The following is a 15,764-nucleotide window of genomic DNA, read 5'->3' as shown; positions in this document are numbered from 1 at the left end:
ACCCATATAGTCATTATGGCGATTGCAAATAATCCTATACTTGGAAATAAACACTTGTGTTTGTTTTGATGTGTTTGACTAAACACCAGTACTTGAAGTTTGGATCCCTCCATGCTTATGGATCTATGACAGAAGTATGAGCTCAAACTGACATAGCCTACCTTGTGCACAGGGAAGGCAAACGCCAGATGTGTTTTGTATTCATACCATCGGTGTGCAGTTGGCGCATTGTGTGCTTAGTAGATGATGGCTTGTGTGTACTGTTTGATACGGAAACACCATTTTTACAAAGGTGTGAAGAGTTAATCTAGCTGTGTTTGCTTTTGCAAGAGAACTAAAATGTTTGGATAATTGGGTGACAGGTTGTTTTATTTGTGTGTAGAGTTTTGCTAAATTAGCCAATAGTTACATAACATGTGCTTAAGCAATCAGAAAAAAACTGTAATACACACCAGTGACTTCAGTCTGCAAATCTGGTTAATTTTCAAGTCACTTTCTTGTTTGAAATTATTCTTTAGTGGATCTTTGTAGTATGAATCTGCAGTCTGCAGAATATCCTGTCCTTTCCCTGCAGGGTTTTTTTTTTTTATCCAAGCCTTGTGGTAGTTCAGCAAATAATCAATCAAAGCTTTATTCGCCACATGCAGGTTGCCCTGAAGTGAAATGGGGACACCCCCCCCGACCTTACACACACAACACAGACATTACATGGGGATACAAGTCGGAGATCGTTAGCGTTACAGAAAAACACTGAAATGTACACTACAATGGGAAAGTACAAGAGGAAAAAAAAGAGACCTCTACTCATGCCGTGCTTCCATGGTAGGACAGCATGAGAACAGGAAACAAAAAAACTCCTCTGCACAAAATGCACATAAATGTCCACAGCACAACATTGTGAAAGACATGACAAGCCACAGGATTGGGTGGGGGGTGAGGAGTAATCCGAAGCGAACACAGCAGCTGCCCTGCACAGTGCTACCATTACAGCGCAGCACACAGACCCGCTGTGTTCCCCCGCAGGAAACAAGCATCAAAGGCGTATAAGAGACCTGACAGGTGATGGTCAGACGCTGACCTGGCTGCAGAGTCACAGAGGCTGGCTGTGTCAACTGTTCACACTGTATTTAATTGTACATAAAGTAACAGTGCGTAGCATCCATGATGTCAGTGTTTCTTTTCAGTGAGACTCACAGGATCCAGCAGCAGAGCTACAGAGAACATGTTGGTGCTGAAAGTGATCTTCTGGAAGCTTCTCTTGTTCTGGTTCAACAAAATTCACCATGTCAAGTTCTTATATGTGTCTGTGAGGAAGCTTATTTTTAATACAGATTACAAGGGACAGGATGAAATAGAAATATGGATTAACCTACAAGCAACAAGTGGAGTTTGGATGTTTTGTGCTGCTATAAACTGCATGAAGATTTGTATCAGGATGTCACAGTGAGGGAGTGGGAATTTGATTAGGGATGTGACATTGAATTATTTTGTCATTTTCATTATTGTGACCTAGTTATGGACATTTTCTTGTTTTGTCATGACTGACCTATTGAGTTATTAACACTTACCAGTGTTGAGGCTCTGAGGGATTTTTCATTCAGCTATACTGATGGTTTGTATTAGTGTGACTCTCTGGCACAGTAATACACATCCTGGTTGAAGTGTCTAAGATGATAGTCAACTTGTCCTTGTGCAGTATAATTTGTATTATCAATCCAGTTCTGTCCCTGCAGGATCCCTAATATAATAAAACAATACAATAAAACCATGTATTTTTATCATACTGTCATTGCCTCAGTGAGACTCTTTGGATCCAACAGTGCCATCAGAGCTACAGAGAACTTGTACTGAGGGTGATAACCCAAAACTTCTCATTTTCTCCTGCACCAGGCTGATATTAATCTTTATATCAGTGTGTGAGGAGCTTTGCTTTCTGTACAGAAGGACAATGACCGATTATAAGGGAGAATGAATGGCCTTGTGGTTCTACTGTAGTATTGGTTTGGGCATAATTAAAAGAAAATTGTTTAAAACAGAAATTTAGATTTTAATATGTCTTTGTCTTTGTTTTTTTTTAATTGATAAAAAATTAAATTAAGACAAGACATCATAAAAGCATTTCCCATTGAGGCAGTGTTATTACATCTTTCGATAACTTAACTGTAATTTCTGTAACTTTAAGGGGAAAAACAGCTGGCAACAAATTGTTCCATCTTTTGATGGGCTGACTTTTTGTAGAGCATTTCTTCATTTTGTGTCACTGTGACTCTCGAGCACAATAATAAACAGCTGAATCTTCAATCGTCAAGCTATTCATCTGCAGATACACCTGCTTTCTGCTGTTGTCTCTGGAGATGGTAAAGCGGCCTCTGACTGACTGAGAGTACCAGCTGCTGCTGCCACTGCTCATCCAAGCAATCCACTCCAGTCCTTTTCCAGCAGCCTGTCTGATCCAAGCATTACTATAATCACCACTGAACCCTGAGTATGTACAGGTCAGTCTGTGGGAGTCTCCAGGCCTTTTAATGACTGATTCAGACTCAGTCAGAGTTTGACCCTCAGAACCTACAGAAATGTTAATGGCTTATTATTCCAAAAAGTTTACTTCATAACAATTAATTTGAACAAAAAATGTAAAAACGTCCTTACCAGTCAAGAAAAAATAAAATAAAATCAGTAAAATAGCAAAATAAACTTTTCTGATCATTGTAAAGGTCAGATGTCTTTGTCTAGTCTGCAGTGTCTCTGGTAGATTGAGTACCAAGATATATAAATCTACTGAAGGTATCAGTTTTACATAGACTCCTCCTACAAAGTAAACTCAGCAGTATATAAAGAACTTAGTAAATATTTTTAGCAACTAACAGATGAATAGAATGATACGTTATAATAGCTTTATATAAAAAGTAGAGCGTGCTGCCCAGACTGCTAGTTTGAGTAAATGACCTGAAATGTTTGTTGCACTGGCTGCCCTGTTCAGCATGTAGCACATAATTTATTTTGGGGGTTTTTCTGCTATGATCTTCAGCCGGTCCCTGTCATTCCTTTTTCCTACTAGGATAAGTAGAATGATGAGGAGCAAGCCACTGGACATAATGGGTTTCTGGGCACAGCAGTACTGTCGTCACATTGTATCTGAAGTGCCCTTAAGATTTCTTTTAAGAGGCCAGAGGGCACAACCTGATATCCAGGCAGCCAGAAACACAGGGTCATTAACTTTGGCATCTTTTCTGATGATTGAAACAGAGAAAACATGCAAACTGCAAAGCCTGAAGATTAATATCAGGATATCATTGGGAGGAAGTGACAAATATAAGTTTACCGTTTATTTATTTATTTTTGTTTAATTAAATCTAAAACATGTTTTATCTGTAAAACTTTGACTAAACAATAAACATTAGCCTTCTCTCATCTACCCTCATGATGACTTTTTTTGACTTATATAATGTGCATATTTCAGGAAGATTGCTTTGTCCTCAGTTCTCTATGTTCTCTCTTTCTATCCTTTATGCTATTTTTGTGTGGACTTGGGACACATCTCAGGTTATCCGTGCACACACCTGTTCCTTATGCACTTCTTTGCAGCCACTACTTGATGTAATGTCAGACCGTCAGTCTTTGCTGGATCATTGCATTGCATCGGTCAGCAAAACTTGGCTCCTAGACCTTTGTCCTTCTCAAAATTTCTGCTAAAGAGAGGAGAGCTATTTGGTGTTTTTAGGAGAGAATCTGTATCAGCGTGGATTTTGGAAAAGTGCCAAGCTTTTGTTTGTATTTGAATTCGCTTTAAATAAATTCACTGAACTTCAGCATGAGTCCTGCCTTTTTTTTTTTTTTGCAAATAATGAAAGACAACCAATTCTAACCTTCATTACAGGTGGTTTAACACAAAGCTGGAAGAACTTTTAATGAACTTTAAGAACTTTTTTAAAACTTATCATATAAATGAGTATCAAAATATATTATTGTCACTTAATTCCAGAAAGAAAATGTCAAAAATTTAGCAGGTTATTAAGGTTGAATTGGAAATATAAAATTTTAAACTTTCTCTATAACTATAACTTTAAAACAATATATATTATCATGGCAATCTCCAGTGCTAAACAGCGACATGCAGCAGATAACAGTGTTCTGTAGTCTGGGAGCTCCTCTACTGGTGGAGGATTTTACACATGTTGAAGCTCTGAGGGGTTTTTGTTCAGCTCCGCTGATGCTTTGTATTACTGTGGCATTCTCGCACAGTAATACACAGCAGTGTCTCCAGGCTGCATATTCTGTCCATTTAAAGTCACTGTCTTGCTTGAAGTGTCTAAGTTGATGGTGAACTTGTTCTTTAGTGAATCTTTGTAGTATGTGTTGTGTCCATAATGTGCACCTCCAATCCACTCCAGTCCTTTCCCTGCAGGCTGTCTGATCCAAGCTGTCCGATAGCTGCTTAGAGAATAAGACACCTGACAGGTGATGGTCAGACGCTGACCTGGCTGCACAGTCACAGATGCTGTCTGTATCAACTGCTCACATTTTACACCTGTGGAGAAAACATGTTGAATACTGAATCTGTGTTTCGGCAGAATCTTATAATCATATTCTGTCTTTTCCGTATTGAGACTCACAGGTTCCAAAAACCAGCAGCAGCAGGAGCACAGCTACAGAGAACATGTTGCCTCCTTTGTGTCACTGATGGCATGATCTCAACTCTTATAGGAGACTGTGAGGAAGTGCAATTTGCATACATGGATACAAACATGTTATAGCAGAAAGGTTACTGAAGTTTCCACCTGTAAAAATAACTCTCATAGGCAACCCTTAAGTTAAATATGTTTCTGACTGCAGAAAAATGTGGGTCATAGCTAGGTGTTTTCCAATGAAATGGAACTATGGAAAATGGGTTGTGCAAAAAAGGTGCTACATTATTGTGCTTAATTAGTGCTTAAATGGTAAATGGCCTGTATTTGTATAGCGCTTTACTTAGTCCCTAAGGACCCCAAAGCGCTTTACACAACCAGTCATCCACCCATTCACACATACATTTACACACTTAAACTATTTAAAACAGTGGAGGTTTATATGAACTAAAAAGGAAAAAAAAAATTCAGCTTATGTCTTATTTATTGTCTTATTTAATTAAGTGTTGAATTTGCAGATTTTGTTTTCTAAACACTTTTGATACACACTGAAAGCTAAAAAAAAAGATGAATCCATCTGTCTAAGCTTTCATTTTATATCATATACATAAAATAATTTAATTATAGTATAAAGAATTGTAAAAAAAAAATGTTTTTTCATAGCAGTTCAGAACTTCTATAATTGATTTCTTTTATTCAAATATATGTTTTACAACCCACGTTTATGTGGGCGTTCATAAACAGAAAATAAAAGATAAAACTGACATTTCAAATCTTATTCTTTATTCACAAAGATATACAGTTAGACCTGTGCCACAAAAGTTCTTTCTTTTCAATAAATTTGTTTTCAGTATTCAGTGAGTTGCACATTTCAAGAGGAAAGCTGTGCCGACTGTTCATGTTTAAATGTTTTTGAAAAAAACATTGAACATCACTGTAATAACAGTAACACTTAATGTGCTGTGATCTTGCTGTCAGTGTCTCGACTTCAGTGAGAGTCACAGGATCCAGCAGCAGCAGAGCTACAGACAACAGGTCGGCACTCAAGGTGATAGCATGGGAGATTCTGGTCCTATTAAAAATATTTTTATTTAAAAGGTTTAATAAACGTCTGATAGGTGGCAATCTTTTTTTTTTTTTTGTTTATCTATGTCCATTATTTTCATTATTTGCTTTTTTCTAAATAATGTTTTATTATTATCATTATCATCTTTTTTAAAAAGAAATTTCTTACAACTGTCTTATCAGCCGGTGTCCCTGTTTTTGATGAACAACTGCTTCCTTTGGGTTCTTCTAAAAGGATGTTTTTGTAAAGCCTCTTCAGCTGCTTTAAACACTTTGTTTCTCTTTGGCACAGTAATAAATAGCAGAATCCTCTGGCCTCAAATTGGACAACCTCAAATACACCATGCTGTTGCTGTCATATCTGCTGATTTCTACACGTCCTCTCAAACTGCTTGCATAACTGTTTCTGCTGGAACTTGAGAAGCCACTCCTGATCAATTCCAGTGGTTTTCCTGCAGGTTCTCTGACCCAGATCATAACACAGCAATCAAAACTGAAGCCTGATCCTCTACAGGAGAGACTAAGAGTGTCTCCAGGCTTTTTCACTACTGGACTGGAAGGAATGGACTCCATGCTCTGACATGTAACACCTGATGAGATGAAAGAAGAGAGGAACAAGTGAGACACCTGGAAAGTTGTAATGGGGCCACAAATGAGTATGACTTGATGGTTTTTTTTGATATGAGAAAAATAAGAATCGAGACAACTTACAGGGCAGAGAGAGAACAATGAGCAGGGGAGTGAGTGTATTCATCATCCGGTGGAGATGTGATTTCTGGTGCTCTATGCAATATAAAAATCATCTGCAGAATCATCTGCAGCTCAACGTGGCAAAGACCAAGGAACTGATCGTGGACTTCAGGAAGACCAGGAAACACTTGACCCCTGTTTCAATCCAGGGGGTCAGTGTTGACATTGTGGAGGACTATAAATACCTTGGAGTACACATTGACAATAAACTGGACTGGGCTAAAAACACCACAGCACTTTACAGGAAGGGCCAGAGTCGTCTCTATTTTTTGAGGCGACTGAGGTCCTTCAACATCTGCCAGAAAATGCTGAGGATTTTCTACGAGTCTGTTGTGGCCAGTGCGATCCTCTATGCTGTTGCATGCTGGGGGAGCAGGCTGAGGGTAGCAGATGCCAACAGACTTAATAAACGAATCCGTAAGGCCAGCAATGTTGTGGGGATGGAGCTGGACTCCCTCAAGGTGGTGTCGGAGAGGCGGATGCTGTCCAAGATAAAGACAATGTTGGATAACACCTCCCACCCACTCCATGACATGCTGGTCAGTCACAGGAGCACGTTCAGTGAGAGACTGAGATTACCGAAAAGCACCACTGAACGACACAGGAAATCTTTCCTGCCTGTGGCCATCTCCCTGTACAACGCATCCACTTAACACACTGTTTGCTGCTACAACTACACATGTTTCTTTTCCAGCTATTTATTTATGAGTGACTTATGTATGTATGTATGTATATATATGTATATATTGTACTATTCTTAGTTAGTGTATTGTCTGTCTTGTCTTAATGTTGGTTTATAATGGAGCACTGTAACAAAAAATAATTTCCCCCAGGGATCAATAAAGTATTCTGATTCTGATTCTGATAAAAGACCAGCACGGGATGAAGATTTGCATCATGATATCAGAGAAGGGAGGGGCTCAAAAAGATAGTTATTCTTTAGTTTAATTGTAGCTTTTAGTAGTTAATGATGTTTAATATAGCTGGTTTATCATATGTGTAGTGTAACGACAAAATGTGTATTTTATTAGGGTTCATTAAAATTAAAACAACAGGAGTAGTAATGAAAGAGAAAGTTAATTTACATTTTTATTTGGCTTTGTTGTGAATAATACACATGAAGTGGAATAAATGGTAAGCATACAGATTGCTAGCATTACTTGTGAAGTCTTAAGGATATATATGCTACATATGTATTACATACTTAAGATTTAAAGATAAAAAAAAAAACATCTGAATCAACATTAAAATTTAAATTTGGGTGAAAAAAGTTGATTTCATTTGTTTCACATGGCAAATTTAACCTGTACATTTATGTGATTGGTTGAGGTGTTTTATTTTCTGCAGTGTTGTTCAGTCTTTACTGTTTGAATGCATATAGAGTATGAGTAATTTTTTGCACACTTCAATGTGTTTTAGATTTAAAACTCTAGGTTTTATCCCTTAGAAGAATGGCAACTTGCAAAAAAGGGAAAATTATATCTTTATCCATAACTCATGAGGGATGTACAGTTGTACTGTAGAGCAATAAATTAAATTGGATAAAAAGCACAAATAAATTAAAGCCTGAAATAGAGGCTGGGTGTCAAATGCTGAATATCAAATCAGTATAAAACGAAGAGCTACAGAAAAGAATATAACAGTCCTTTATTGTCATTGTACATGCACAACAAAATTGTGCTCCACACCAACTATGCAGGTATAAAATATAAATAGTAAGATAGCAGAAATAAATAAAAAACATGAGAGATATATACAAACAGCAGAAATATAGACAGAACAAGAGAAAGGCACACAATAGAAGACCAGGTTGCAAAGTCCTTGGGCCTCTAAAATAGTTGACTGAAATATTTTTCATTTCCTTTTTTTTTTAAATAAAAAAAAGCATTAAATTGCATTATTTTGCTTTGTTTGTAAACATGGACTCATGAACTTGTAACTACTAAACTATGCAACACTTTCATATTTTTTATGCTTTCGAAGAAACACAGCAATGTGGTTTATTTTGAGGGTTATGTATACCAGAATATGTTTTTGGTTGTTGAAGAAAAGAAGAGGGATTAAGAAAAGTAACCTTCGTCTGTGAGAAATAATGTTTATGAGAACTGGAATTAATAATCACCTTTGTTTCGAGATTATGTTTCAATGTTATGTATTGACTTATTATGCTGATCTGAAATCATCAGTGGTCTGAGAGCTCCTCCTCTGGTGGTTTCATGTTAGAACTGTTCAGTGAGGGGTTTTTGTTCAGCTCTAGTGAAGGGTTGTGTTACTGTGGCTTTCTAGCACAGTAATACGCAGCAGAGTCCTCTGGCTTTAGGCTGGAAAGTCTCAGATGCACCATGCTGTTGCTGTTGTCTCTGCACTGTAAAACCTAATAAGTTCACAGAACTCAAAAATTGTTGTGTAACAGATTACACAACAATTTTTTAGTGATGTTTTTAAAAGTTTTAAGTTTAACTAAAATAAAAATTATAGTTGCAGTTGCCTTAAATTACCTCAATGTTAACTCATAAATGTTGATATTCCTCAACTTATAATTAGGGAGTAATAAACTCAAAATGTTCAATATTTTTCAACTTAATTAAGGTGGGAAATACACTTAAAATATTTTACATATTGCAACTCATACGATGTGGGAAATAAACTCAAACTTTTCATATTTTCTAACTTATAATATGGGAAATAACACTTAATCTTCAATATTTTTAAAATACTGTGGGAAATACACTTACAAATAATACTAAACTGTTTGCCCAGTAAATTATAATCAGCTAAAAGTGTTAGAAAACATGAAAGTAACAACACTAACAATTTAACAACTTTTTATTAAACACAATGTGCTTTTAAAAAGGCACAAACAACAGAGCTCACTCATAAAAAAGTGCTTCATAAATAAAACAAGAGAAAAAGACTCCAAGGGTCTCCATCTCAATTCTAAAATTCAATAACATTTTCAGTATTAACAGCAATTGCAGCTATTAGAACATTGAGGCATTTAACACTTACTGTACCTTGACAGCTGCAGCTCACTTTCTTTTTTAAAAATACATAAAAAAAAAACAAAACAGTACTGGTTTCCACTGCTGTACTTATAGGGAACAAACATCAAGGCAGTGCATTTACGTATTAGGCAACAGAACATTAAACATGAATAGTGAACTGAACAGTCATTCATCTTAAATGTGAGGTAGAAGAGGCAAATGATTAGGAAAAACAAACAAACAAAAAAGCTTCCTCAATACTCAGCTCAACAAGTAGTCCGTTGTGAGTGATTCACTCATTGAACAAATCATTCTTCAGCATCAGTAGACGCCCTTTCAGTGGTTTGTTGTCCTCAAGGCACATCACAACCTTCTGGATAAATGTGAATGTAAGCTCAAGTTTCTTTGGGTATTGTAGGTCTAGTGCATAGATGTACCCAAAGCAGGAGAAATGACTCAGCCAGATTTGTGGGACCATTCACAAGTATTTCATCCTCAACGACGATGCAGATGCTTTCGGGACTGAAGAGGGCCGAATCAGTAGTGTCATCCGTGACAACTGTCAGCAGAGCCACAGGAGTGTCAGTGAGGTCTGGACCATCTGCTGACTGCAAAACAAAAATAATACAAGAATGAGTTCAGCCCCACAAGGACACAAATCATGCTATTGATTAGAGGTGTGAATCTTCATAAGTCACACGTTTCTTTTAGGATTATAATTAGGGCTGGGTATCGTCACTGATTTCTAGAATCGATTCAATTCCGATTCACAAGGTCCCGAATCGCTTCGATCCACGATTCGATTTAATTCTGGGAAATTTTGACAGTCAGAAATATAATTCAGATCAGTACATTTACATATTTTTGTATCAATAAAAAGGAAGCTGACACACGCAAGACTTTATCACAGGTGTGAGGTCACAGCAGATGCCTTTGTGTCAAAGTAGCTGAGAATAAAACACAGAAAAACATGAAGGTGATTTTCCTGGCCTGGGATTTTATAAAAATATTCTGCAGTACATCAAAAACGAAAGAAAACCATTAATCAACATATGAACATTACCTCTGACGTTACAGCGGTTTTATTAGAGACAGCTAAGCGTTTTGCATTTTGAATAATTTTAAAAAGTTTAAATTTGTTCAGTAATGAAGAAAGGGAAACTGTTCTTGAAGTACACAGAGAGAGAGAGAGAGAGAGAGAGAGAGAGAGAGAGAGAGAGATGGAAGCAAAACAGTAAACAGTAAAAGTCAGAGTGCTGGTTCGGTCAATATTGTTGAACACAAAGCGCGGACCCGCCGACAGATCAGAATCAGCGAGCTGTCGGCTTTCAGCCCCGACTGTGAGAAAGGCGACATCTAACTGAGGAGATGAAAACAGAGAGAAACAAGTGAGACAGATAAAATGATAGACAGATAAAAGTATCATTAACTCACCATCAATCAGTGTGTCCTGGTACATGGTGAAATAGTGAGCAGCACAGGAACTCAGGGGGAAGCAAAAAAGCAATCGATGAGGTACAGCACAAATGCTATGGCAAGGACGAGCCAGGACGTCAGGTCATTCATATGTGTTCATTCATAGTTATGATGCCTTCAGTGAGAATCTACAATGTGAATAGTCATGAAAATAAAGAAAAAGCATTAAATGAGAAGGTGTGTCCTGGTAGTGTATTAAATACTAGTATTTCCGATGTTAATAAATGTGTTTTTGTTAACGTGAAAATATGGGATAGTCTGAAAGTGCAACAGATCACTTCAGAGGTTGCCAATAGTAAGCTTTAGTGTGTTTAGTGCTCTCCCTGCCAGTTGTGAATTCCTCTAAACCCCCAAAGTACACAAATGCATTTCATTCAAAGACAGGGAGTGTACAGATTTACAAGGACACTACATGTGTTTGCAAAGAAGAAGAGTTACAACAACAGTCTTTGTGCTTTCAAATGACTGCACCTCTTCATAACACCACTGGCATACCAACACATTTATCGGCATCTTAAAATCACAACATTAGTAGTTTTTTTTTACTTAGAGGTGGAAACTATATTGCTGCTTCTGCACATGGAGCTTTGTCTCACTCTTGTGGAAAATCTGAGAATTACAATATCTTGGAGCACGAAGCAATTTTCTGAAGGATAAACATGGTGTTTATTATTATTATTATTATTATTATTATTATAGTAAAAATGCACAGTATAATTTAAAAATTGGACTGGAATCTTACTTTTAAACAATCAAATGACAGGCGCTTATCTTAATCAATGTAGCTATGATACCATATAAGGTGGTGATGATGAAAAAACCAATGAGGGTGAAAACCGCATTCCAGCTTTCCTCAGCTCATATCAGCATGCTCAATATCATCAAATAAATCACACTTCTTTTACTTGGGACAGGTCAAGGTGGCTCTGGACACTGAACTTTCCATCTTGGCATCTTTGGAGTCATTAGTGTTGTAGTTCAACAGTTCTGTGTGTCCATTTGGAAACCCAGTGATGTTAATGGATACAGGACTGAAGCCAAAAACCAGGCACACAAGTTCATTAGAGCCCTGAAGCAAGTAGGCAGATGGTTGGCTGTAGATCACTGAGGCTGGAAAGATGTGCATTACAGTTTTAGTAATCAGTTAATCATTTTAATCAGTTTTGTTAAAATTAATATAATGGAAATAAAAGATTAATGTTAAATGCTAAACAGCAGCTCACCAAACACATCAGTTATGGTGGCTTCAACAAGTGCTTCAGATGACTCATGTGTGACAACACAGGAATACGTAGACCTTTTGTCTTCAGTTTTGAATATGTTTAGTCTGCTGCTCACAGAGTAAGAGCTGCTCCCTGAGTATTTCCATTGAGGACTGTTAACGTCATGCATGGATGGGAGAGTCTGGCCATCTTCTTCCCAGTGCACTATGATGTTTGCAGGGAAAACTCCAGACACTAGGCAAATAAGCGTTAGGATGTCAGACACTGAAACTTCAGAGGCAGTTGGTTGCATTGTCTTCACTGTTGGCACACAAAGGTCTTGAAAAACACTAAAGGGACAGAACCATAAAAATATAGTCACAACCAGAGGAACATGAAGTTTAGAAAGAGCTGTAATATATTTGTTACCTTTCTAACATTACCTCTGGTTTTGCTTATATGGTCTTCATTGCCCTGATTGGAACATGGATGTTTTCCTTCACAAAACCCTTGTTTATCTGCATCCCAATTTTCTGCTGACACATTAAGGAAGCTCTGTTGAGTCTCTGTCCCATTGTTGTAACTCACTGCAGGATTAGTTAGGACATAACAGTCAGGAATTTTGTTGCCAGCTGATTTCCAGGTGATGGAGAAATCTTTAAGACTAGGGGCAACCAGAAGACAGATAACAGTCACGGGTCCTTTGTTCTCAGGCTGCTACAGTGATGATGGTCCCTGAACATGAACCCCAACTAGCTGTGAGGATGATGGAGGTACTAAAAAAAAAACAAAAAAACAAAACAATTCTTAATGTGTATCACAATAATAGTGTTTTCACTTTACCTGTACAGAGACTGACATTTCTTGTGATATTTCTATTCAGAGATCTGTCAGATACTGTGCAAGAAAAGATCTTTCCTGTTTCCCACTCAGAGTGATCAATTATAAGTTGGCTGGTCACTCCAGCATGTCCATCTACACTCATGCTGATATCAGTGGTTGTTGATCTTTGCTGAGACTCGTTAAACCATCTAATATGATCATTGAAGACCCATCCAGAGCATAAGAGTGTCTGTGATCTTGACTCCTTACTTTTGACCAGAAGAAGCTCCACTAAAGTGAGACAAATCAGGGCATGAATTAATCTATTTAACAGAAACCATAAAGGGAAGCAAGAGTAGCTTTTACCAAAAATATAGATGGTAGAGTTTGCTCTCCTCTGCATGTTAAATGCTTTACTTGCTTCCAGTTGTGTTTTACTCTCTGCACATTTTTTTCATTCGTGGCGCTCCATTAATCAGCCAGGAAATCATGGCATCAAAATGAGTGTGGACCCGACATGTTCCTTGCACATTAGAGTCTGACGCTTAAGTCTTAAACTTGGGAATCTCCACATGAATGACAGGTGAATTTCTGTGGAATTAAAGAAAAACATGCTAATTAATAAACTTTATCTTAAGACTGTTCTTAATTTGTTCAAGATATTCCTGCAAATGTGCATGTTGAATATGTGCTTTGAGACAGTAGCTGTACATACTCACTGTGACAAATGCTTATTGTCTTCTTATATTCAGTATAATTGTGATTAGCTTTGCAGGTAAAAGTTGATCCTTGTCCCCACACTGAGAGTTTGCTGCTCAGGCTGAAGGTTTTCTGCTCTGTCCCTTCACTTTGTAGCTTCGTTCTGCTTGGCTTCTTGTTTTGACTCAGTGGTGATTTGTCCCAAAACCACTCCAAAGCCAGTTCGTCTGGAAAAAAAGCCATTTAGCAGATGAGCCTTACTGGTGAGATTCCAAATTCCCAGTCCGAAACTGGGTACAATGTGATGTTTGGCGACACAATCCATGGCACTGAAATAAAGAAGAGATTAGTTTGATTTACATAACTCATTCTAAATATCATGTGTGAACACAACAAGGAAAAACATTAATCTTATCTAAGTTATACATACCTTCAGATTCTGGTAAATGCAGAACTCTTCAATTTCAGTTGTCATTAAGTTATGTTAGAGTTGTACTTTTACATTGTTTAGTGTTGTTCAGCAAGGCGAAAATAGGGCAGGAAGTCTGTTGCACAGTTGTTATGCATGATAAGGCAGAGTGATCAGGGCAAGCAGCAAGCGGAAGCATTGAGTAACAACCAGGTCTCAAAAAAGTACCAAAACACAGAAGTGAAAGAATGCAAAGAGCAACGGAGCATCACAAACAGCAGGTGTGAGGTGTGGTTATGCCAGTAAGAGAAACAAAGTGCACATTTAAATTTCTCATATCAGTTTGCATGTGCACCACATCCATATTTTCTTATCAATTTGCCAAAGATTTTAGTTCTCAAATCTTGTAATAATAGACTAAAATGCAACCAGTTTTAAAAGCTAACATTTTGCATTTTTGGTATCACATGGGCTGCTGATCCCAGCGCTGTGGATGTGGGTTGGCCTGTATTTATCTAATAATAACAACTTTTAATGCTTTTTTTTTTTTGTTTACTATATTTTAAGCAGCTGTGTAAAGCATATGAATTATTCACTGTTGCTCTTTTCTCAGTGTTATTCTAGCAGCCACTGTCAACATCTGATCTAATATCTGATCTGATAAATTCTTCTGTAAATCTGATGTGAAGTTTTTTACAGAAGAAAGATTGCCAAGTGTGATTAGCGTTTATGCCACATGCAGTTTATTTTTCTGAATCATGTGTGAGTTTTAAACCACGGTCTGAAAGTTTTTTGAGTTACACAGTTTGCAGTACCATTAAGACCCAATTTAGCTGCTCTCGCTTCTTGTCTTTGGAAATTTGTCACTCTACAGGTTATAAAAGGAGACGATGTAACACAAATACATCCCTCAGTAGATAACTCACGCAACAACAGTCTACAATGTTGAATCTTCTTGAATATCTCATTTTTACACTAACTAAAAGTTGGGATGAAGAAATTACCGTGTATTAATATTTACAAAAGTTCTGAAAATGAGAAAAACTAAAATACATAATTTTCTCTACTATACCAAACATTGATTATCAGATACATGTAAACAGGATAAAGACTATTGGATTTTGTACTGTTCAAGGAACTTCAGTTTGTAAATGTGAATTGAAGAATAAAATTTAGCTTTTTTTATTTATTCATTTTTGGTTTTCTGAGTTTTTGTACAGTGTTTCTTCCTCTTGTGTCACTGTGAGTCTCGAGCACAATAATAAACAGCAGAGTCTTCAGTCTTCAGGCTGTTCATCTGCAGATACACCTGCTGTCTGCTGTTGTCTCTGGAGATGGTAAACCGGCCTAGGACTAACTGAGAGTAGTATTTGCTACTACCAGCACTAACTTCGGCAACCCATTCCAGTACTTTCCCAGGAGTCTGTCTGACCCAGTGCATATCATAGCTGCTAAATGTGAATCCAGAGGCTGTGCAGGTCAGTCTGTGGGACTCTCCAGGCCTTGTAATGACTGGTTCAGATTCTGTCAGAGTCTGACCATCAACACCTGTCAAAACAAACAAGAACATTGTCACCTGCTGTGAGTTGGAAAATCATTAAAAGAAATTCAGCTCAAAATGACTGAAACTATACCTCCCCAGAACAGTAAGATAATCAGCAGTCTGGCCGATATGTCCATTATGTTAAACTGTGAGTTCACTCCTGTCATTCACACTTCAGTCACAAGAGTA

At 37.4% G+C, this 15,764-nt stretch overlaps 1 gene segment (V, D, J or C); it reads right to left on the bottom strand.

Moving 5' to 3' along the window:
- Positions 1–9,201: 9,201 nt before the first annotated feature.
- LOC146575959 (Ig heavy chain C region-like) lies at positions 9,202–14,226 on the bottom strand. The segment is given in 8 exon segments: positions 9,202–10,032; positions 10,859–11,028; positions 11,806–12,010; positions 12,124–12,441; positions 12,546–12,819; positions 12,923–13,515; positions 13,644–13,952; positions 14,054–14,226. Coding segments are annotated over 5 exon segments (1,224 nt in total).
- Positions 14,227–15,764: the final 1,538 nt, after the last annotated feature.

This window comes from Mchenga conophoros, linkage group LG4 (genome assembly GCF_057382185.1).
Source record: "Mchenga conophoros isolate Kocher_MC1m ecotype Shallow Benthic linkage group LG4, M_conophoros_male_GT1.1, whole genome shotgun sequence".
NCBI lineage: Eukaryota > Metazoa > Chordata > Actinopteri > Cichliformes > Cichlidae > Mchenga > Mchenga conophoros.
Note: the sequence above shows the minus strand (reverse complement) of the source record. Positions and strands in the feature narration are given on the sequence as shown.